At 41.2% G+C, this 24568-nt stretch overlaps 1 protein-coding gene across 1 annotated transcript in view; it reads left to right on the forward strand.

Annotated features, from left to right (window-relative positions):
* ECT2L (epithelial cell transforming 2 like) overlaps positions 1–20542 on the forward strand; it is a gene marked incomplete at both ends in the record, with an annotated part of 69280 nt that extends 48738 nt beyond the window's left edge. The window contains 9 exons of the mRNA XM_080700690.1: positions 4775–4861; positions 7401–7615; positions 9186–9333; positions 10460–10533; positions 10630–10786; positions 11667–11732; positions 13352–13440; positions 17521–17693; positions 20418–20542. Coding sequence (XP_080556816.1) covers positions 4775–4861; positions 7401–7615; positions 9186–9333; positions 10460–10533; positions 10630–10786; positions 11667–11732; positions 13352–13440; positions 17521–17693; positions 20418–20542 — 1134 coding nt within the window. The remainder of the gene's footprint in view (positions 1–4774; positions 4862–7400; positions 7616–9185; positions 9334–10459; positions 10534–10629; positions 10787–11666; positions 11733–13351; positions 13441–17520; positions 17694–20417) is intronic.
* Positions 20543–24568: the final 4026 nt, after the last annotated feature.

The raw sequence follows: 24568 nt of genomic DNA on the forward strand, positions 1-24568 counted from the left end.
CCCCTTAGTGAGATTTGAATTCATAAAATAAAAAAAGTAGGCTTGGCTGAGCGTGGTGGTGCAGGCTTGTGATCCCAGCATTCGGGGGGCAGAGACCGGAGGATCATGGTTCGTGGACAGCCTCAGCTCCTTAGAGAGGCCCTTCACAACTCAGTGAGACCCTATTTCAAAAACAAACAAACAAACAAAAGACTAAAAAATAGGGCTAGGGGTGTAGTTTGGAGGTACAATGCCACTGGGTTCCATTCCCTGGTACTAAAACGAAAAAGTAGGCTTGATGCTAGTTCTTAAAGCAAAAAACAATTATCTTGGCAGTACTATACTAGAATCCACACAGTCTTGGTTACATGAAATAATCAGAATTCCGAAAGGCTGAGAATTTCACTGTCATTCACAGTGCTGATTTCTAGGTAGAGGAAAATGTCACTTTAGGACCATTATATGCTCAGAGAAAAGTCACCTGTCTTGAAAGTCTGCAGGCCTGGGAGCCCACTCCGTTCACAAAGGCATGCTGACGACATGGAAGCATTTGTTAGCGTCTCAGCAGAGGACAGCACCGTGCTGGGCAGGGCAGGCAAACGAGGAGGGCGCTGTCCCCTCTGCCGGCTCCTGAGATACCTCAGGAAAACGAAAGGCTGCAGTTATTGGGACCCACCCATCTGTGGTTTAACACCCGCCAAGCACCTTTCTTTCCAACCCCAAGCACTTCTCCGACAGGAGTTTTTTGGTTTTGTTTGTTTGGTACAAGGGACTGAACTCAGGGGCATGCTACCTCCAAGCTACAACCCAGCCTACCCCGAGCCTTTTTTTTTTTTTTTTTTTTTTTTTTTTGCAGTACTAGGGATGGAACCCTGGGGCATTGTACCTCCAAGCTATACCTCTTGCCCTATGTTTGTTATTCTTTGAAACAGGGTCTCACCGAGTTGTAAAGTAGCTAAGGCTGTCCGCGAACCATGATTCCCCCATCTCAGCCTCCTGTATGCTGGGATTACAAGTATGTGCCACCATGCCCGGCTCATCCCAGCCCTTTTTATTTTTTATTTTGAAACAGGTCTTCCTAAGTTGCTAGGGCTGGCCAAAAACCCTCAATCCTTCCGTCTTGGTCTCCCGGTTACTAGGATTACAGTGTGCACCCAAATGCCCATCTTGAGAGGAGTCTTTTTGTGTGTGTGTGTGTGTGTATGTGGTACTGGGGTGGAACCCAGGGGCTTTTCTACCTACGGGATATACTCCCAGACCTATTTTATACCTTATTTAGAAACAGGATCTTACTAAGTTGCTGAGAGCCTCACTAAGTAGCTGAGGCTGGCTTTGAACCTGTGTGATCTTCTTGTCTTAGCCTCCCAAGCACTGGGATCACAAGCGTGCGCCACCATGCCCAGCTCTAGAGGAGTCTTAATAAACACATTTCAAGGGCCTCTACGTCTTTGTGGGTGGAGCCCTTGTTCGCCTGCTGCCCAGGCTCCGCCTGTCTTTTCAGACTTCCCTGGACAACTTCTCAGGCAGAGAGCAACCTCCATCTTTTCAGCTCCATTCCCTAAATGTCATCAGGAACTAATCATTTGCCAGGCCCTGGGCATGGACCGGCAAATGAGACACAGTCCCTGTCCTCCAGTGGCAATAGCTCCTCGTGGAAGATTCAGGGTGATGAATGCCTGTTGACAGAAGGTGCAGGCTGGGCGGGAACCTGGCCAGCTTCACCGGCATCCTCTCTTCTGCCTACTGGGGCTGCTGCATTGGTCTTGTCATGGCAGCCACCATCCCTTGGGTTCTCGGGAATTGTTCTCCCCAAAGGGTGGGCGTATTCTCCATTCATCCTTCAGTCTGGGAAAGTCCTGCAACAGCAGCGCACCAACCTCTAATCCCACTCATTTCCTCTTGGTCCATTAGAGGGATGACACTCATCTGACCACATCACGCAGGCTCCAAACTCTTCCGGAGTCCTTGCAACATCTGGGCGATCCCAACTCTCTGGAAACTTTATTCTTTCACCTGATTTTGTGCCTGTGGTGTTTACCCTGATACTGTGCGGCCATGGGGATGGTCCCAGCCCTTGGTTACTCCCGAGCTCAGCCTATCATCTTCATGGGCATCACTGATTCAGGCAGCAGAGTATTTTTCTGGGAAAAGCATCAGCCAAGTCTAGGAAGATTCTGGTAAAGGTAGTATTTACCTGTGTTCCATCCTACAGGGAAATTCCTGCCCTGTGACCAAGCCCAGCAATGTGATCTCATTTTTTATGGTCTCCCCTACATGTCCTAGAGAGAGCCAAAGAAAAGGCCCATCATTCCAAAATAATTATTTTCTTATAAATTTGAAAAGTATGTTGACCCTGTTGCTGCCTCAGATTTCACCCCTAAAACAAAATAAAGGGTTGGCATCGTCATTTTAAAATAGGCACCAAGCTGAGTATGGCAGTGCACACCTGTAATCACAGTAACTTGGGAGGCTGAGACAGGAGGGTCACAGGTTCAAGGCCAGTCTAAGCAACTTAGCAAGGCCCTCAGCAACTTAGGGAGACTCTGTTTAAAAAAAAAATTAATAGGGTTGGGGATATAGCTCAGCAGTAGAATATCCCTGGGTTAAATCCTCAGTATCACAAGAAAAAAAGAAAAACAATTCCCAAAGTCCCAACAATTACAAATGTGTATAATATAAAATGATAAAACTCACCATTTTTAAGGGTTCAAACAAAATTACCATATAAATTCAGTTTCTTATGCCCAAATCACAATTTATATTTTAAAAGATAGTTGCTGCCAAGCCAGAAGAGGAACGGAGCCTAGGGTAGGCAGACAGGACAGCTGGGCGTGCCCACACCTGGAATTTGATGTGTAAGCAGTCTGCGCAGTAGGGTGCTCTGTTAGTCAGCTTGCTGTTGCTGTGACGAATACCTGGTACAATCAACTAAAAGGAGGAAAGGTTTATTTTGGTTCGTGGTCACTGGACACTATTGCTGTGGGCCTGAGGCAGAGCATGGTGGCTGGAGAAACTGCTCACCCAACAGCAGGCCAGGAAGTGAAAAAGAGAAAGGAACAGGCTGGATTTCTAATATCCCTTCAAGGCCACACCCCCAATGACTTAACCTGCAGGAGGTGGGCTCTCCTACAGACTTAACCACTAAGCCCCGCCTCTTAAAGGTTCCATACCTCCCAACAGTGCCACTGGCTGGCATCCAGGCCTTCAACTCATGGCCTTATGGGATCATTTGAGGTTGAAGCCACAGAAGACGATGGCTCCCACTAGGGCTTATCTGTGAGATTCACAGTACCATTCTGCGCTGTTTTGATGATCCTAATCTTGGTCAGTGAGAGTTTGATTTTCCTTTTATGTCTGTGTCCATTTCAACCTGCACAACTGATGTTGTCATTGACTTGAAGTGACTGTATCTCTACCATAGCTAATCAGCAATATCATTTAATAAGAAGAGTCTTACACTCAGAAAAAATTTAAATTTGCCTATCAAAGTTCAAGGTAGATTTCCCCCCCAGTCAAAAGCATAAATACATACCAGGCTGGCTCAGGACAGCCATACTGGGGGAGGACAAAAGAGAAGACTGAAGGACTCTCCGAGTCAGGCAGACAAATGCCCAGGATGAGGTAGGCTCTTCTGCAGATTAAGAAGGGCGCTGAGGGCTGCAGCTCCGGGACAGGGCTCCCTCCCATATCAAGGCTTCAGGCTATCATGAGGAACTCTTGCCAGAGTAAGGCAAGAGGAGTCTTGGGTGCCAACTCATTTTCTTCTTTCTGATATCAGGGGGTTACTGCTGACCCATACATCTTTGAGCAGGAAGGGCAGCAGTAATAACCATTAGTCAATAATGTCTTTCAACATAAACATGTGACCATTGTCCCATGGCTAGAATGGGCCCTGGGAAGCTGCAGGTAACCAGGTTTTTTTTTTTTTTTTTAGGTGCTAATTTCTTTTTTTTCTTTTTTTAATTTATTATTATTTTTTATTTTTTTTGGTGGTACTGGGGTTCCTGGAAGCCCTTCTACATCCAGGTACACTCCCAGACCTATTTTTACATTTTTTAAATTTGGAAACAGGGTCTCTTAAGTCAGAGCACACAGCTGGCTTCGAACCTGCGCGATCCTCCTGTCTCTGCCTCCCAAGCGTGGGGATTACAAGCGTGCGCCACCACGCCCGGTCTGAGGTGCTAATTTCTAAGGAGGTCATAACAAGAACAACTGACAAAGTGAAGAAAAAGTAAATATATTTAAACGTGAAAGCAAGTCTAGAAAGGGTATGTGAACTGCTCATGACACATTTGCATTAGTTGAAAAACAGCGGTGAATTTTACACAGTGTTGTATTTTTTTCCTTCTGGCATCTTAAAAGTGAGATTGCCCATCTAACCTCGCCTGTGAGATGACAGTGCAGAGCCAAGGTGGAAGCCTGGCGCCCCAGAATGTGTGTGGTTCAAGCCTAGAGGGGTCCCTGGAGGGAGGACAAAGCTTTAGTGAATTTAGTGTCTCCAGTGAATATAGTCCAAAGGAAGAAGAAAGCTATTTTTTAAACAGAGATTTTAACTGAAGAGAGGCATGACATTTGCCCAGCATGTACCTCACTGTCTGGATCATGTTTGTTTAGGGGCAAGGCAGATGCTTCCAAAAGTCTCTTAAGGGGCAAACCTCTGACTGGGCTCTCAGATATGCCGAGGCCCACCACACACACACACACACACACACACACACACACACACACACACACACACAAACACACACACACATAAAATAAAATAAAAAATAAACCAGTCCCATTTAATCCTCAGGAAAGAACCATTATAGAAGACAATTCTCAGGACACAAAGTCAAATCTCAGCAAAAGCAATCTGGACTTTGAGATGCTACTTAAGCTGGTAAGCCAATTCTCACTAAGAATTTTCCATTTGTTTTGCTTTTGATGGTGAAGCTTCAGTCTTTATTCTGGTTAGCTCTTTGTTTTCCTTGAAGGTTTCCCTTAGGGAGAGAAAAAAAAAAAAAAACCCAAAACATAACTGAGGGGAATCCAGCTGGCATATATATTTTTTTTCTCTTGAATAAGTCCTAGACTGAAAAGAAGTGGATCCTAAAGGATAGAACCATAACTTCCAGAGGAAACTAATCTTTTGTGACTCCATGATAATCCAATACTAGCATGTTATTTAGAGAAATGTTGCATGGACATAATTACACTTTCTAACTGATTCACCACCTTATTTTCTGACTTCAACAACTGATCCTAATTAACACACTGTTTAGGGCTCTGTTCCAGGTAAAAAGGGCAGTGCCTGGAAGGAGCTCAGAAGCACAGACATGGGACCCTGTTCTGTTGAATACGCAGCATGAATGGATTTTGTACTGTACTCATCAGCACATGCAAACATTTATCAGCACGTTTCATTCTCAGAAGCCTGTAGATGATAGTAGGCACATTTTATAGACGAAGAACTACTTAGAGATTTAAGTGGCTTCTTTAAAGATGACGAACAGGAAATTAAAGACTCGCATCCCACAGCACTGAGCCTGCCAGACCCAGGGCCCCTTTGCAGCCCACAACACCCCGAGTGTACCCAGCGCAGGCCTCAGACCTAGCACAGTTTCCCACTCTCCCAGATCCGTCACCAGGAATCACCAAGAAGGAGCATGTTTACACTGTGCAGTGAGATGACGCATCTCATCTGACAAATGGTAAGAACATCAGACAACAGTTTCAGGAAAACAAGAGGTTTGACAATTGAAACTTTAAGCCATGATGATTATAAATGTTGGGTAACTCCAATATTAAAAAACTACATATAGCTGGGCGTGGTGGCACATGCTTGTAATCCCAGCATTTGGGAGGCTGAGACCGGGGGATCGCAGTTCGCGGACAGCCTCAGCTACTTAGTGAGGCCCTCCATGACTCAGTGAGACCCGGTTTCAAGATAAAGAATAAAAAAAAATAGGGCAGGGATGTAGCTTGGAGGTTAATGCCCTGGGTCCCATCCCCAGACCCCCCACCACACACACACAAAAAACCTATATATAGTAAGTACATATAAAAATATAGTATGGGCTGCAAGCAAAGTAGGATGAAAATATATTTTTTCTCTTCATATGTACCTAAACTGACATTATATATAGACCATTTGAAGCATGAAACTTAAATAGCCAAGAACAATGTGTTTATAACATTTCCAAAAGAGTGAGAATTTTAGAAATTCTTACATTTTAATTTTAATTCATAAAATTATGGTTGATTCATATTGGTGAAGATCACATAGCATTACATTTCATATTGTCATTGTTCCCTCTTAAACATAATTTTATTTAAACCATAAACAGTAAACTATCTAGTATTATTTTTAGAGTAATTTATTTCTACCTAAAGACAGATTGCCATATATATATATGCCATATATGTGGCAATCTGTCTTTATATATATAAATATTTATATAATATATTAATATATAAAAATTAATTATATAAATTAATTTATATAAATATATTAATTAATTATATAAATTAATATATAAATATATTAATATATCTATAAATATATAGTAAATAAGTTTTTAAAAAGTTATAAAATTGTTATTGGTTTTACAATGATAAACACTAAAACTCTCCAATAGAACAAAGTCTGCAAGAATTTTTTTGTTGTGTTTTGTTAAATCAATAAAAGCAAAATCACTTACTGAAGGAACAACGGCACTCTTTCCTCCCATCCCATCTTTATTTGATGTTAATTAAAGCATACTATTGGTCATTTAGTTAAAAAAAAAGTTTGTGCACACACCTGTTACTTTATGTACAGTCAAAAGAACAGAAAACCACTCCCCGATGGTCGGGATGTGGTGGCTGCAGTTTTTTTTTTTTTTTTTTTTTTTGTGGTACTGGGGAAGCCCTTCTACCTCCGGGCTACACTCCCAGACCTATTACATTTTTATTTGGAAACAGGGTCTCCTAAGCCAGCACGCGTGGCTGGCTTCGAACCTGCGCGATCCTCTTGTCTCTGCCTCCCAAGCGCGGGGATTACAAGCGTGCGCCACCACGCCTGGCTTGCAGTGTGCCTTCTAACGGAGGATGTGTTCTTGCTCCATAAGAACAGTGTTGGCTCTGGAGAAAAGGCGCAGCCTCTGTTTTTTAGGAGACCCTCCAGTCTGCTGCAGGGATACATCATGGTAGCTTCAGCCTCCAGGCGAGACAGCACAGGCGTGCCTGTCTCACTGACCGGCCAGCTGTCAAACCACAATCCCAAAGCCTTGTCATTCACCATAAGCTTTCCTTAGTTCAGTAAGTGGTGTAGGCCTCTCCATCTTGAACCACCCCACAGAGCCATCCTGTCGCCCCCTTCCGGTTAGGATATCTGGTTAGCCACAGTGAGGGCTAACCTGCTACGTTTCCCCCTATGTGTTCTTGATGCTTTCCTGCAGGAGAGGAAGCTCCGGAGGGACTCTGCAGAAAAACGCAGCAGAGTTGTCAGGGAGCTCTTGCAGAGTGAGCGGAAGTACGTGCAGGTGCTGGAGATCGTGAGGGATGTTTACGTAAGGCCGCTGAGAGCAGCACTGGCATCAAACAGGGCAATTCTGAGTGCTGCAAATATACAGGTCATTTTCTCAGATACACTGCAGATCTTAAGTCTCAACAGGTAAACCTTAATATGTATTTTTAAAAATACTCAGTGGAGCTGGCCATGGGGATGCATGTCTAATCACAGTATTTGGGAGGCTGAGTCAGGAGGATCGCAGGTTCAAGGCCAAATGCCCCAACATAGTGTCACCCTGGTCCAAAGTTAAAAAATAGGGCTAGGGGTTTAAGAACACCCCTAGGTTCTATTCCTAGTAAACACACACACACACACACACACACACACACACACACACACACACACCACTCAGTGGATGATGGGAGGGGCTCATGCTTAGTCTCAAAAATCATAGAGAGGTTCAGCATTCTCTGGCCCTCTTGGGGACCCTGGTCATTTTTCAGAGGAGAGAGTTACTCAGCACTTAAGTCACTGGGCTGTGACCTGGAGCAATGATGCCCAAAGCCGTCCACTTCTTAGGTCACAGCCCTGTGCAAGAAATGGAGTTCAGTGTCGGGGTACATGGGAATCAGCATATTATTTGCACAACAAGCAATGGGAAAGAGATCTCTATGGAGTCGCTCTGAATCAGTAACACTTGTTTGAGCAATAGGAGAGGATTTAGCAGGGTCCAGGTACTAGGAAACTTCTTAGAGACCCAAGGCTGGGAGCAATTTAATAACACGTGCTTCCTGTGCATGACTTGAGAGAGAAAGTGGTCATTTCTACCTGTGCCAACGTAAGATAAACTAGCCAGGCATGGTGTCGCATGCTTATAATCCCAGGAGGCTGAGACAGGAGGATCATGGTTTGCTGACAGCCTCAGCTACTTAGTGAGGCCCTCTACAACTTAGTGGGACCCTGTTTCAAAATAAAGAATAAAAAGTCAGGCTGGGGGTGTAGCTCAGAGGTATAATGCCCCTGGGTTCCATCCCTAGTACTGCAAAATACTGTGCTGATGGCAACTCTTGGTGACTTGGGACCGGTCCCTCACTCTCTCTGCTCCTGCTCTGACGCGGTGAGTATACTTCAATTCCACAGCCTTAGACACCTGGGAGTGCCTCAGGTCCCAGACATGGTCATGTGCAGGATCTGGTGTTGAACGCTGCTGGAGCTGTCACTGTCCTCTGAGGACTACAAGAACCTTCACTGCTTGCCTGTTTTCGGGTGGCACATTCAGGGGCAGCCATATTGCAGCCAGCTTGGGTCCTGACTTGAGGAATTAACATCCCCCTAACATGTCAAATTTGTACACTCGGTGGTAAGGAGAAAAAAAATGCTAAAAGCAATTAACACCATAAAAGACTAGACTTCAAAGGGTTACACTGGTGACAAGAAAAAAATTGAGTTTTTTTTTTTTTTTAACAGTACTGGGGATTGAACCCAGCAGTCATTTTACCTCTGAGCTACACTCCCAGTCCTATTTTTTTATTCTTTATTTTGAAACAGGGTCTCTCTAAGTTGCAGGGATCTTCACTAAGTAGCTGAAACTGGCCATGAACCTGCGATCCTCTTGTCTCGCTTCCCCAGTACTGGGATTACAAGTGTACACCACGCCTGGCTCTACAAAGAACTGTTGAAAGCTGCAGGCTCTCATGATCTCATATTTTACATTTACGCTCTTCTATTGCAGGCAGTTTCTAGATAACCTGAGAGACAGACTGCAGGAATGGGGCCCAGCCCACTGTGTGGGGGAAATATTCCTAAAGTTTGGAAGCCAGTTGAACATATACACCAATTTCTTCAACAATTACCCTGTTGTTCTGAAAACCATGGAGAAGGTAAATGGTCAGGTCACCATCTGTCGTTTCATTAGACCTCCTGAGCTCGTGCTATCTTCAACCCGAGGGACCAGAGCTGACAGGAGGGCTGCGTCTCAGCCCTTCACCTCCAGGTCCCCTCCCCTACTGGGAACTCCCTGAAGGCAGGGACCCTGACTAGGGGCTGGCACAGTGCTTGACGCACAGCAGTGTCCAGGAACTGGTTGAACTGACCAGTCCTCGTACCCACTGCCAGCCTTTCCTGTCTCAGAAGAATGTGCACCCACTAGGCAGAGGCAAGAGCTGACTCTGCTCTGCCCTTGAATCCTTGCGGCCTCCCTGAGTTCAGGCCCCTGGACAAAAGTGTGCACGAATCAGACAATTCATAGCTCTGACCTTGAGGACAAAAAAGAAGCAAAGCCCTGTGTCATAAGAGATAAACTGATGCCACAAATTTTATAGCTATAGTTAAGAATGAGACCTATTTCAGCAGCATAGCGTTATAAATATTCAGTAAATGCTAGCTATTATTATTAAAATTGGTGAATATTTGACTTTTAGACATTATCATTACTGACATCTTTTAGACATGTACCTACTGGGAAGGAAGTAAGTTCATGGTAATGAATGAATACATTTTAAAACAGATATTAAGTACAGTAGAACACTTATATAATATTATGGAAACATGACTCATAGCAGTATTAAAGATGAGTATCACTAATAGTCAAGTTCTTAATGTAATGTAGTAACATTTACTATATGACACGTGCTTCATGAACAGGATTTTTTCCCCCTCACCATAAGTTAGGTGTGATATCCATTTCATAGATGGGAAAGCTGAGGCTCAGAGAGGTTAACTTGAGAAGACCATACTCAGCGCATTTCAGTTCTAATCCAGACCCACCAGATTGCAAAATGGTATTGTCTCTGCTGGTTAAGTTCAATGATAGGGTTAGGTCATGGTATAGCTGATGCACTATATTTAGTATTTTTAGGAGACACTGCTAGTGTTTTTGGTACTTCAGTTAGATGGAGATACAGGTCTTTTGCTTTGAGTGTTCCGTAGATCATCATTTGCTGGATGGGCCAGTGTCTTTACAACTGTCTTACACAGTAAAATTCTGATGTAATTCTCACCTTTTAGTGCAGAGAAAGGATACCAGCATTCCGAGCTTTCCTAAAGAGGCACGATAAGACTGTTGTCACCAAAATGTTGAGGTGAGTTCCAAGAGAGCACACACAGCTGGGCCCCCTTGGGTATGGCACTCGGCCTTCAGACAGAGACCAGGTACCTCTTCTCTATGTCTCCTACAGTCTGCCGGAGCTCTTTTTGTTCCCATCCCGGAGATTTAATGAATACATTCAGCTTCTCTATGCTCTGAGGCTTCACACTGCTGCAGAACATGTTGACCGTGGGGACCTGACCACTGCGATTGACCAAATCAAAAGATATCAAGGTTACATAGACCAGGTTGGTCGCTGATAAACATCTATGTCCTTTCAAAATGTTACAGTGGCTTCGTGGTTCTCTCTCTCTTGAAGATCCTGAGATACTTTTCTGTGGTGTTCCTTTAGTCTTTGATCCTTTTAAATGCTGAATCAATAGTTGTGTTCAGTGATTTTGTTCAGTCTAAGCCAAGCAACATGCGGCAGAGTATATTCAAATAGCTGAGCCGGGTGTGGTGGCGCACGCTTGTAATCCCAGCATTTGGGAGTCTGAGACCAGAGGATCATGGTTCACAGACGGCCTCAGCTACCTAGTGAGGCCCTCTGCAACTTAGTGAGACCCTGTTTCAAAATAAAGAATAAAAAATAGAGCAGGGGTGTAGTTTGGAGGTTCAATGCCCCTGGGTTTCATCCCCAAACCCGCAAAAAAAAAAAAAAAAAAAAAAAAAAAAAAAAAAAAAAAGCTGTACAAGGACAAACTTTTCCTAATATAAAAGTTTGAAATTTGGATTTTTCTAGGTTACTAAAAGATAACTAAAGCAAAATGCAAAATTCTGATTCAAAAAGTACTTTTAAAGATATCAGTTAGCTTTTCTGCCTTAGTACAGCAATCATAATCATTTTCTGAAAGTCATCAGACACTGGAGGACAGCAGTTTAATTTCTGAAATGTCATCATTGTATCACACATGCAATACAAATGTCTTTAACATATCAGCCTGTTAATGAAGAAGCTCTTTTGAATAGTTGTGTTGCTTGCATTTGTTTTAAAACATTGCATACAGAGAATTGAAGGTTTTATTAAAATAATAAGTCTTGTATCTAGTATAAAAATACTTTGATCTATTTCATTTAATGAATAGAAAGTCATAATTTTGGTTTTCCTAAAATCACCTTGTTTTCTAGATGAAGGAAACCATCAGAATGAGAGAACAGCTGTCAGATATACAGAGGATCATCTGGGGTTGCCCGGTAGGTATTCTGATGTACACGCTGTATCCTCAAGTAGACAAGCGGATCTTGACGCAGCTGACATGTGTACAATGCCTGCTGCCACCAGGGCTAGAAGCTCCCACACTCTCATCCTCCTAGAAGCCCTCACATTCACATCCTCCTGTGAGGAGGCTCCGTGGTGAGGCAGGCAGGGGCTCGGCCCTCTCTCAGCACTTTCCTGCAGTCGTAGCTCCTTGCTGTGGTACTGCCCTCACAAGCTCCTTTGAGGAGCGGGGCCACGAGTGCTCTTTACTATTTTCCTACTCACTGAGGTATTTGAAAAACGTCCAGAAGGCCTGTTAGCTGCTCCCTCTAGAATCTCCTCTGGCTCACCCGCTCTCTTCTCTCATGGCTTCCCCAGCACCCAAGGATCCTATCACATATGTCTCCTCTCCATTCTCTAATTACGTAGCTTTTCTTCTTTGTTCTAAGCACATACTCTTCCTTCTCGTAACTTGCCTTCCTTTCCTACTGCCCTGGATAAATGTTATTCATCTTTTAAAAACCAAAGCCAGTCATTATCTTCTTTGTGAAGTTTCGCTGACATCTCCAGCTCTGAGTGGCTCCTTCCTGTTTCAGTCTCAGAACATCCTTGTCACCTTATTGCAACCCTCTATTGACTCTGCTGGGAGCGCTTCCACCTGCAAACCAGGACTTGTCTTCTGGCATCTGGCAGGAGGAGTTCAATATGTGAATCATGTTGAATTAAAGTATCAGCTGATTGGCGGTGTACTGGGATTACAAGTGTGCACCACCACACCCAGCTTACTACCTTTCCTTGATGGGTCCTTTTTATTTTTATTACTTCTTGGTACTGGAGGTTAAACTCAGAGGCATTTTTCCTTTGAGCCCTATTTTATTTATTTTGAAAGTAGTTCTCACTAGGTTGCTGAGGCTGGCCTAGAACCTGCAATCATCCTGTCTCACCCTCCCAAGGACTGTTATTACAGGCATGTGCCATCTCACCTGGCTTGATAGATCCCTTTTTATTCCTCTCTTCTACTTTTTTTTTTTTTTTTTTTTTTGGTGGTACTGGGGTTCCTAGAAGCCCTTCTATCTCCGGGCTACACTCCCAGACCTACTTTATATTTTGAAACAGGGTCTCTTAAGCCAGAGCAGCTGGCTTCGAACCTGCGCGATCCTCCTGTCTCTTCCTCCCAAGCACGGGGATTACAAGCGTGCGCCACCACGCCTGGCCTATTTTGTGACTCTAGAAAATATTAAAAAATTTTTTTTTTGTGGTACCGGGGTTCCTGGAAACCCTTCTACCTCCGGGCTACACTCCCAGACCCATTTTTATACTTTTTTATTTGGAGACAGGGTCTCTTAAGCCAGCACAGCTGGCTTTGAACCTGCGTGATCCTCCTGTCTCCTCCTGTCTCCGCCTCCCAAGCACGGGGATTACAAGCTTGCGCCACTACACCCGGCCAAGAAAGCCTGTTTTATAAACAATGAAATATTAACTTTCATTTAACAGAACTAAGCTCTATTTACTAAGTTCTATTTATCACTTGCATATTTTGGGGATATGAATGGTTCTGTAGTAATGGTATTTATTTAAAATATTTACATATGATTCTGTTTTTTATTTTATATAGACTCTGTCAGAAGTAAACAGATATCTGATTAGGGTCCAAGATGTAGCTCAACTTCACTGCTGTGATGAGCAAATACCTTTCTCTTTAAGGTAAGCAGCAACTAGCCATTCTAAGAGCTGTGAATACCTTAAAAGCAGGTGATTATCTCACTCATATCTGCCAGGTATTCCATACTGTTCCTAACATATTGTTGGTTTATGATAAATCTTTATATTGAACTGAACAGTTACATACCTCTCTCTGACACAGTGTAAGGTACTTTATTCATCTTGCTCGCATCCAGGCAGCTCTAGGGTAGAATGGGAGAAACTAAATTGTTTCTATCAAGACCACAAATGCCACAGAAGCAGAACTTCTCCAGGCAGGTTGTTTTCCTAAAATCTAAGTATGTGGGAACTTACACCATTGATCTCCTCAACTCCAAGAAAAAGGACCAGCTTCCCAACTTCAGTATTTGAGGTCAGCATTAAAATTGGCCTCCTCACATCAGTTTGCATAGGGCTCAAGAATAAAACAGAAGATGGAAGGATGCCAGTGTTTGCAAATTAGTTCTCCTTCCTCCCAAAGTTAGAATGGAAGGACAGGAGAGGAGGAAGGCTGAGGTTGATTAATGAAGGAGCTATATTTGAATTTATGCAAAAATATAAATATAGCATGGTTAACCTAGACACTCATTGTTGGGAAGGGAGGAAAGGGAAGTGGGGGGGAGGGTACCAAGCATAGTTTGAATGTATGCCATTTTCAATATGTTCCATATTTTAAAAAAATTATAAAAAATAAATGACTAAATTAACACTAAAAAAAAAGGATAGGCAAACTTTTCTCCATACGTATAGAAAGTAAATATTTAGGATTCGCTGGCCAAATGACCTAATATAAAACAAATAATACACTATTTATAAGCAATATGATATATAAATGAACAACTGTTATCAGTGTTACAATTAAACTTTATTTATGAAAACAAGTGGCAGGCTATTTTGTTGATCTCTGATTTAGGAAACAATCAAACTAGCCCCGAGTGTTGGCGCATGACTGTAATCTCAATACTTGGGAGGCTGAAATAGAAGGATGGCAAGTTCAAGTCCAGCCTCAGCAACTCAGTGAGATTCTCAGCAATCTGGAAAGAACCTGTTTTAAAATAAAACATAAAAAGGGCTGGGAGTGTATCTTGGAGGTAGAATGCCCCTGGGTTTATTCCACCAAAAAAAAAAAAAAAGAAAACTACATTGATTTATTGATTTGCTATTTCAGTGAACACTTCAGTAAATGTTTCCTAAAGGGACAGAGCAACAGGGCAGGTGGAAGAAATGTTTACCTCTGTCTCGACCTTGGACCTCAAACAGATCTTAAGTGGAAATAAAATCACACAGTGTCTCCGGCTTCATTATCACATTTGTTTTCCTTTGATGCGCTTTTGGTTAATAGCAATAGAAAAGAATTACAATGATGGGACAAATGGGACAAAACCTAGCTACTGAATAAGCAATTTTTAACAGTGTGGTGGGAGACATGCTAGGAACTATTTGTTCTAGTTATTACTGTACAGTCATTCATTAATTCAAGGAGTATTATACTCTTTCTTGAACATTGTTCCTTTCTTCCAGTAAGTCTGAGTTTCTATACAATTTTCCTTCCATCTTAGAACTTCTCTTGACACTTCTTGCAAGGTAGGTATCCTGGCCATGAATTCCCTTGATATTAGTTTGAGAAATAATTTCTCCTTCATGTTTGAAGGAAAAATTTGCTGGCTGTAGAATTCTAGGTTGAAGTTTTTCTTTCAATACATTAATTCACTCTAACTCTTGTTTGATTCATTCTAAAGTTCAATGTAATTCTTGTCCTTGTTCCTTTACAAATAAGATACTTTTTAGTTCTCTGGATTCTTTCAAGATGTAACTTTGATTTTCTACAGTTAAGAGTACATTTAGCCTCAGTTGTAGGGTTTTTTTTTTTTTTTGCCATTTATTCAACTAAAGTGTTCTCTGAGCTTCCTGGACCTGTAACTTTTCAGCCATTATTATTCTAAATATTTCTTCTGTTCCTTTCTCTTCTGCATCTGGCATTCCCATTACACATATGCCATGTTTTGAAATGACTCGCTGTTTGTACATATATTCTGTTCTTCCCTCCCAACCCATGTTTCTTTTTCAGTTTGGGAAGTTTCTATTGCCATATCTTCAAAAGAAAGAATTCTTACGAATTCTTACGAATTCTTACCTCAGCTATGTCCAGTCTACCGATGATCCCACCAAAGGCATTCTTTATTTCTTACAATATTTAAAATGCTTACCGTTTTTACTATTTCCTTTCATTCTTAGTTTTCATCTCCTTAACACTGCTCATCTATGCTTCCGTGTTGTCCACTTTTTCTGTTCTGTTAGATACTTTAACATATTAATCATAATTGCTTTACAGTCCTGATCTGAAGATTCCAGAATCTCTACCTTATCTGAGTCAGGTTCTGACGCTTGCGGCCTCTTCACATGCCTGGTACTGTTGTGGTTTTTGTTTAAACCAGACACAGTGTAAGGGTAAAAGAGGCCCTGCTGCATGGCCGGGGCCCGGGCTGTCTGCGACTGCTGTACCTTGGGGTCAGAGCCTCTGATTGCCCTGCTGTCCTTGTGTTCGTTTCCTTCTTAAATGGGGTCTGGACTCTGCAGAACCGTTAGCTGCAAGCCCTTGTAATAATGAGGACTGCAACACAGGGGTCCTCCTGCGGTGAGGTGTTCAGGAGAGGGGGCACCAGTTTGAAGCCTTTGGGTGAGGCTGTTGCCCCCGGGGATGGGTGCCCTTTGTAGGTGCTTCTCAGCTTTTTTTTCCCATTAAGCCACAGAAGTTATAAAAATGACTTCCACTGCTGAGTTAAAAAAAAAGCAGGACAAAAGTGGGGATACTCTTCACTTTTTTTGTAAAATAGTGCCAAATCCTCTGTAAATAGATAGTGTGCATGGAAGGAGATATGTGTGCCTGAGGAGGAGGAGTAAGCCAGGCACACTGGGAAAGAGAACTGTGCACTAAATAAATTACAGTAGGACAGATAACACTTGGACATTTCTGTAAAACTGTATGTTCTACATGGATAACATAAAAATTAAACAAGAGGTCTCCCAGGAACAAGCACAGATAGTTGATTGATTTCTTTAGAGCAACTTCCTAAGGGTTGCTTGATAGTTCTAAGAGGAAAAAAAAACCTCTCTTCTATTCAAACATATAGCTTTCTTCAGGTAGCCATTCCTGAGGGTGCCGGGGAGTTTGCTGAAGCCCCCGAGCTCCTGCCCAGTGCATCACTTGACGCTGGCGACTCACTGACTCAGACCCACACTGTGAAACCTACCGCCAGCCCGGCTCCAATAACCAGATGGTACAGACAGGTTGCTCCCGGATAACTCACACCTATCAACAACCATGTTAGTAACTTCAATGGAAATGAAAAATGACTTAATTTTTACCTTTCAAACTGATGAAGCATATCAAGTTACATATCCATTTCTTCCAATTGAAATGAAAACCTTACTTCTATCCACTATTTAAACGCTTCTTTGCCCTTGCGCCACACTGGTTCTCATAATTTCCTGTGCCCAACCTGTTATCCTTGGGGATGAGGCAAAACCAAAATTTATTTTCCTGAATGTCCAAATATATCTAGTATAAACTACCAACCTTGTTTTAAACCAAAGTTTAAAAAACGCAGCCTGTAATCCCGGTAACTGGGAGGCTGAGGCAGGAGGAGCACAGATTTGAGGCCAGCCTCAGCAACTTTGTGAGACCCTGGGCTGAGTGTGTAGCTCAGCAGTAGAATACTCTTGGGTTAAATCCCCAGCACCATCAAAACAAGACAGAAAACCCCCAACACATAGCCATAACATGATTCACTTCATAAAGGAAGGGAAGTCCAATGCTCGTTTCACACACTGATTGTGAGGTACTTGTGCTATGGACGAGCTCATACCATTCCATGGGGAACCAAGATGGCCCCTACTATTGGTCTGAGGGAAACAGAGATAGGACTAATCACATCAGGAGGAAATTCTACTGAGAACCCGGACGAGTCACTCAAAAGGTGTAGAGTAGGCCGTCACTACAGGCTTCTCAACTTAATGAGGCGTAACTGTTTAACACGCACAGCCGGATGCATGTGTGAAAACTCTCTTCTCCACTTAACACAGGCTGTACGAACAAATCCGCGATCTCAGACTCTTCCTCTTCAACGACGCACTGCTTGTTTCCAGCCGGCACACATCTCATACTCCGTTTAAAAAGACTTCAGAAACAACCTACCAGTACATTGCATCAGTGGCCACTCAGAGGTTACTGGTAGAAGATATTCCAGATTCCAAGTGTATGTATTGTTTTCCTTCAAGAGACAAACATCTTGACAATGCAGTGTCACATAAAGTCCATCGGCTATTAAGATGGAAAACCAGGGAAAGGACTAGAGTTATAGTTTGTCAGTTTTGAATAATTCCCCAAACATTAGGATTTCATTAAATATTCTTCTATCTCTAACACAGTGAAAGAACGCTGGCATTAAGCTGGGTGTGGTGACACACTCCTGTAATCCCAGTACTTGGGAGGCTGAGACAGGTGGATTGCAGGTTTGAGGACAGCCTCAGGAAGTAGTGAGACTTTCATCAACCTTTATTTTGAGACCCTGTTTCAAAATAAAAATAAAGAGCCTGGCATAGTGGTGCACGCTTGAATCCCAGTACTTGAGAGGCTGAGACAGGAGGACTGCAGGTTTACAGCTGCAATCAGCTACTTAAGTTAGGCCCTCTGCAACTTAGTGAGACCCTGTTTCAAAAGAAAGAATAAAAAATAGGGCTGGTGTATGGCTTGGAGGTAGAATTCAATTCTCAGTACCAAAATAAATAAATTAAAATAAAATAAAAAGGGTTGGAGGTGTAGCTCGGAGGTAGAATGCCCCTTGTTCAATCCCCATTGCTGTAAAAGAATGCTGCCATTATTTGATATGTATCAATTAAGTAAACAGCGTTCAGAATCATAAAGGAGGACACCCTTCACATCATGAGTTGTCTAAGGCAGTGTGAGCTGAGCTCTTAACCACTGTCCTACCTCTTCTGAACATGTTACAGGCTTGGATTTTTACCTACTATTTTCTCATTCCACAGATCTGATTGTACCATTTCTTCCCTAAATTTGCACTTAAGCTGGAAGTTCTTCTATAAAGGAATCAAAAAGATTTGCAAAGAATTTTTATGTTTGTTTATTTTTGATATTTTTGGTGGTACTGGGGTTCCTGGAAACACTTCTGCCTTGGGTTACACTCCCAGACCTATTTTTTTTTATATTTTACTTGAAAACAGGGTCTCTTATACCAGCGCGGCTGGCTTCAAACCTGCGCAATCCTCCTGTCTCCGCCTCCCAAGCTTGGGGATTACAAGCGTGCGCCACCACGCCCGGCCAAAGAATGTTTTGTAACTTAAACATTTCATACATAATTCCAATGGAAATATGTATCATGAAAAAAATCCTATTTTAACCTATTGTGCCGTGTGTGTGTGTGTGTGTGTGTGTGTGTGCATGTGCACGCACACCTGTGTATTCAACTTAGGGGCATTTTATCTCAGAGTCCTATTTTATTTTGAAACATGGTCTTGCTAGGTTGATGAGTGTCTACTTGCTGAGGTTGTCCTTGAACCTGCAATCCTACTGTTTCAGCCTCTCAAGTACAGGGAATATAGGCATGCACCATCACTCCCAGCTTATTGTGCCTAGTTTTAGTTATCATCCTACACTCCTTCTCAAGTTTAAGAGGATCCATATCTCTTTCTGTATTTCTATTAGGCCAGACAATCTGAATGTAACATTTCTTATTCTAATATTTTTAATTGCATGTAAAGATAGAACTTAGGTTAAAACACGAACCAAGATCTTAGAGAATTAACCTAAATCAAAGGACTGCTTCTCAACAGTTTCAGCCCCATTTTAAATCTGAGCCTGAGAAAAAAAGAATGCTAACTATGGAAATAAATAATTCTAACTTGAGCCGGGCGTGGTGGCTCACACTTGTAATCCCTGAGCTTGGGAGGCTGAGATAGGAGGATCACACAGGTTCGAAGCCAGCCTCAGCTACTTAGTTAGGCTCTCAGCAACTTGGTGAGACCCTGTTTCCAAATAAAGTATAAAATAGGTCTGGGAGTATGGCCCGGAGGTAGAAAGCCTCTGGGTTCCACCTCCAGTACCACAAAAAAAAAAAAAAAAAAAAAAAAAAAAAAAAAAATCTAACTTGAAGGCAATCTCAGGTAAAAATGGTTAGTTACCTACAATCAGAGAATGAGTAGTGTATGAAACATGTTACTTTTCTTCAGTCTCCCTACACCATGATAATCAGCTATGTTCTGTAAAATATAAAATGTTTCATAACCTAGAGACAATAGGCAGGCATTGAACTATTAACTGGCTTTGTCTGTGGCCCTAAAACCAAAGTTGTCAAGGTTTAGCTCTCATCCCCTTTACAGTAACTATTAATAAAGATCCTTATTGATTCCAATTCTTCCTGGAGTGACTGAGACAAAAAAATCAAAGAAACTGGGTGTGGTGGCACACTCTTGTAATCCCAGCATTCAGAAAGCTGAGAAAGGAGGATTGTGGTTCGCGAACAGCCTCAGTTACTTAGTGAGGCCCTTTGCAACTCAAAGAAACCCTGTTTCAAAAGAAAAAATAAAAAGTAGGGCTGGGGTATAGGTTAGAGGTAGAATGCCCCTGGGTTCCATCGCCAGCACCACAAAAAAAAAAAAAAAAAAAAAAAAAGAAAGAGAGAAAGAAGGAAATAAAGAGCACTGCATCATTAATGATTTGGTCTTTCAAATAACTGCTAATTCTAATAATTATAAAGACAAGAATATTTTAGATTATATATATTTGAATTATTCAGTCACTTTAGGAAGTTATACTCTAACTTGGATTTGCTTTGCAACCTTATTTATTGGTTTCAAAAAATTCTAAAGATGATTTGTTCAATTCTTGAATTTTATGATGTTTTCTGCTTTTCTTTGGATTGTAACCTGGAAAAATAACCAGTGTATCTCAAATGCTTTTACAGATGTGAAAAATGCATTTATTCTTCAAGGTCCAAAATGCGGATGGATTTGTGCTACTGAGGAAGAGGATGGTAAATTCCTATGGCTGTCAGTACTCCAAAACACAATCAAGAGCAGTATGAAGTGAGACTGAACTTGAAGAAAGCATCAGCGGCCCCAACTCTGACCGGCGGAGATGCAAGATATGTATTTGCTGTTTGAGATCATCTGGTAAGAAGCTGAATGATTACCTGTCATGCATGAAAAGGATGAACTAAGATGACATAAAAGATTCCTTCCTTCCAACTTTTGAACTTCCATGGAACATATATGAACAATGCACCTACAATTGTGAGCTACTGCTTTTGAGAGATACTTTCGTGGATATTATTCAAAACAATTTGACTGATGTAATAAATCTTAAGTAAGCATACTATGTAAAGATTTTATTTATTTATTTATTATTTATTTATTTATTGGGTCTGGGGATGGAACCCAGGGACATTCAACCTCTGAACTACACCCCTGCCCTATGTTTTATTCTCCCCCCCCCCCCCAGGTCTGGGGATGAAACCCAGGGGCATTTGGCCTCCGAGCTACACTCCCTGCCCTGTTTTTTATTCTTTATTTTAAAACAGGGTCTCACTAAGTTATGGAGGGCCTCACCAAGTAGCTGAGGCTGTCCGTGAACCGTGATCCTCCACAGACTCAGCTTCCCAAATGCTGGGATTACAAGAGTGCACCAGCACGCCCAGCTATATTTCTTATTCTTTATTTTAAAACAGGGTCTCATTAAGTTGTGGGGGGCTAAGGCTGTCTGTGAACTGTGATCCTCTCGTCTCAGCCTCCCTAATGCTGGGTTTACAAGCGTGCGTCACCAAGCTCAGCTTAGGTAAAGATTTTAAATGATCTAATAAAAAATAAGACCAGAATGAAAAATGTTCTTTAAATGACCAGTCTAGAAAACTGTTTTAATAGTGATTTACCAACCATCAGTAAAATTCTAATGAAACAATTATTAATTTAAAAAATACATATAAGCTGGACATGGTGGTACATATCTGTAATCCCAATACTTAGAAGGCTGAGATACAAGGATCACAGGTTTGAGTCCAGCCTCAGCAACTTACCTTGACTTTCAGCAACCTACTAAAGATCTTGTTTCCAAAAATAAATAAATAAATAAATAAACAAATAAATAAACAAAAATTTAAAAAATGGCTGGAGTGTAGCTGGAGATAAAATGCCACTGACTGGGTTTAGTCTCAAGTTATACCCCCCCCCACAATACATAATAAATATAAATGGTAACATTTTTTTTGGTACTGGAGATTGGACCCAGGGGCATTCTACTTCTGAGCTACACCCTCAACCCCAGCCCTATTTTATTATTTGGAAACAGGGTCTCACTAAGTTGCTGAGGCTAGCTTCGAACCTAACATCTCCTGTCTCAGCTTCCCAAGTACTAGGATTATAGGCATGCACCATCATGCCTGGCTATAAATGGTAACTTTCTAAAACATTTGTCAAACATATTCTTAATATGAATGTATTCTCTAGAGAGCATAAAAAGGTACCATTACAAAGCACTAATTTTTTTTTTAATTTTTAAGGGTTTTCTTTGCTGCAGAATTAAACTCCTGGACCTTTCAAATAAGCAGCTTTAAAATATTTCTGAGAGTGAAAAATAAGCAACTATATATATATATATATATATATATATATATATACATATTATATATACATATAGTTACATATACGTATGTAAGCAACTTCATAAAAATATAAATGGAAACTTAGAAAACTTGTCTGTAATGAAACTTAAATGAATAGAAACAAATTAAGACAGTTTTATTTAAAACAAAGAAACATCAATTTAATAATTTCCTAGCTTTCATTTGAGTGTTTAATTTTAGCTAAAGCTATAACCTGGACTCTTAGAAATTTTAACTGATGTATGCAACAGTAATATTTTTACCTAGTTAATAATACATGAAGGTTATATATTAATCTTGGAAACTTTATGTTGCCAGTTTATTTTTGCTTCATAAGCTCTTAAGGTAATAAAATTTACTGGTGCAGTTTAGGATTGTAACCTGGGCTCTTAAACATCTTCTTTCAATAATGAAACTAAAAATTTCTTCTAATTCTTAAAAATTTAAATTCTTGATAAAAATGTGTTAAAATATTGCACTACTTTATTAATGTAAAACCACATTTCTGTGTGGTTTAGCATTTATGATCTCAGATAGAATAAAATTTAAAGGGAATACCTGTTAGTGAAAATGCAAATGTACAAATGTGATCCAAATGTATCTAAATGTATCTATCTTAAGATACAAGACATCTTAAAGAATTTCTATTTCTTTTATGAGTAACCAATAGCCTCAGAAATTCAGAAATATAGCCAAGTGTGGTGGTGCACACTTGTAATCCCAGCACTTGGGAGGCTAAGACAGGAGGATTGCAGGTTTGCGGCCAGTCTCAGTTATTTAGTGAGGCCCTCGGCAACTTAGTGAGACTTGTTTAAAAATAAAAAATAAAAAACAAGGCTGGGGGCATAGCTTGGAGGTAGAATGTCTCTAGGTTCAATACCCAGTACCACCAAAAAAAGAAGAAAAAAAAAATCAGAAATATTACTTGAAAAAAAATCTATGTACAGCTCTAGCAAAGTGTGTCAATCAAGCAAAAGCTGGTGATGATGTTTTCAAGTAGGCAATACTTGATGGTTTTATGCTTCCCCTTCACCCTAGGGGACAATTAAGAAAGGCCTATCTTCATAGCTAGTTCATAATTCTACAACACCATTTGCAGAATTAAAATCTCGCACACAACCCAGGCAGGTGGTGCACTTCTGTAATCCCAGAACATGGGAGGCGGAGACAGTAGGGGCACAGGTTTGAGGATAACCTCAGCAGTTTAGTGAGACTCAATCACCTAGCCAGATGCTGTTAAAAAAAAAAAGGGGGGGTGGGTAGGAGCCGGGTGTGGTGGTGCACGCTTGAAATCTTGCGCTTGGGAGGCTGACACAGGAGGATCGCACAGGTTTGAAGCCAGGCTCAGTTACTTAGTGAGGCTCTCAGCAACTTAGAGAGACCTTGTTTCCAAATGAAGTATAAAATAGGTCTGGGAGTATAGCCCAGAGGTAGAAAAGTCCCTGGATTCCACCCCCAGTACTGCCAAAAAATAAAATAAAGGGGGAGGGCATGTAGTTTTGAGGTAGAATGTCCCCGGATTCAATCCTAGTTAAAAAAAAAAAATAATTACACACAAAAATTTCTAAGTCACTGGTGAAACTCATCAAATTCTGAATTCTGACAAGGAAAATATCAAATCTGCCCAGGTTGACATGTAAAAGAAACTTAAAAGTACCACATGACTCCTGAAGAAAGTTGATTACTATAGTAAAAGCTTCTGAGTGAAAAGAAATTATCTTATCAATACAGTTCTTTAAGTAAAAAATTAAGTAGCAAACTCATTTTAAAACTTTTTACAAAATATAAGCCAGGCGTGGTTGGGCTCACTTGTAATCCCAGTACTTGGGAATCTGAGACAAGAGGAGCACAGGTTTGGAGTCAGCCTCAGCTACTTAGTGAGGCCTTCTGCAACTTAGTGAGACTCTGTTTCAAAATAAACAAACAACAAAACAAAAAATAGGGCTGGAGGCATAGCTCAGAGGTAGAATGCCCCTGGGTTCGATCCCCAGTACTGCAAAAATAAAATAAAATTTTTTATAGAATATAGATGTCCCATATAAATTATTAAACCTAAAAAGGGGAAAAATTGGCAGTTCACATTTAATTTTGTTTTCCTTTTGCAGATTTCTAGGTCTACGTTTGAGATGAAAATGAGAAGCTCATTTATCAAATTAGCATGTTGTTCTTAACCATATAAATAAAATGGATGATTATTAAGTATTCCTGATACTATGCAATAACAAGGGTGAAGTATGCCAACAACACAATATACCCTCCAGAAAAAGTCATCCTGACCCTTTTATTGTTGAAATTAAAAAATAAGAGATACTTAAATACAATGGTGAACATATAGGGCAAAACAGAATCATAAAATTTAATGTTGAATTAAGCAGTGAGCTGAATGTTTGGGTCTCCAAATTGGCTTTAAACCCAATACCGCTTAAAAATGGGTATGTTCACAGTTAACGGCAATTGGC

This window comes from Muscardinus avellanarius (genome assembly GCF_963383645.1).
Source record: "Muscardinus avellanarius genome assembly, chromosome: 8".
Taxonomy (NCBI): domain Eukaryota; kingdom Metazoa; phylum Chordata; class Mammalia; order Rodentia; family Gliridae; genus Muscardinus; species Muscardinus avellanarius.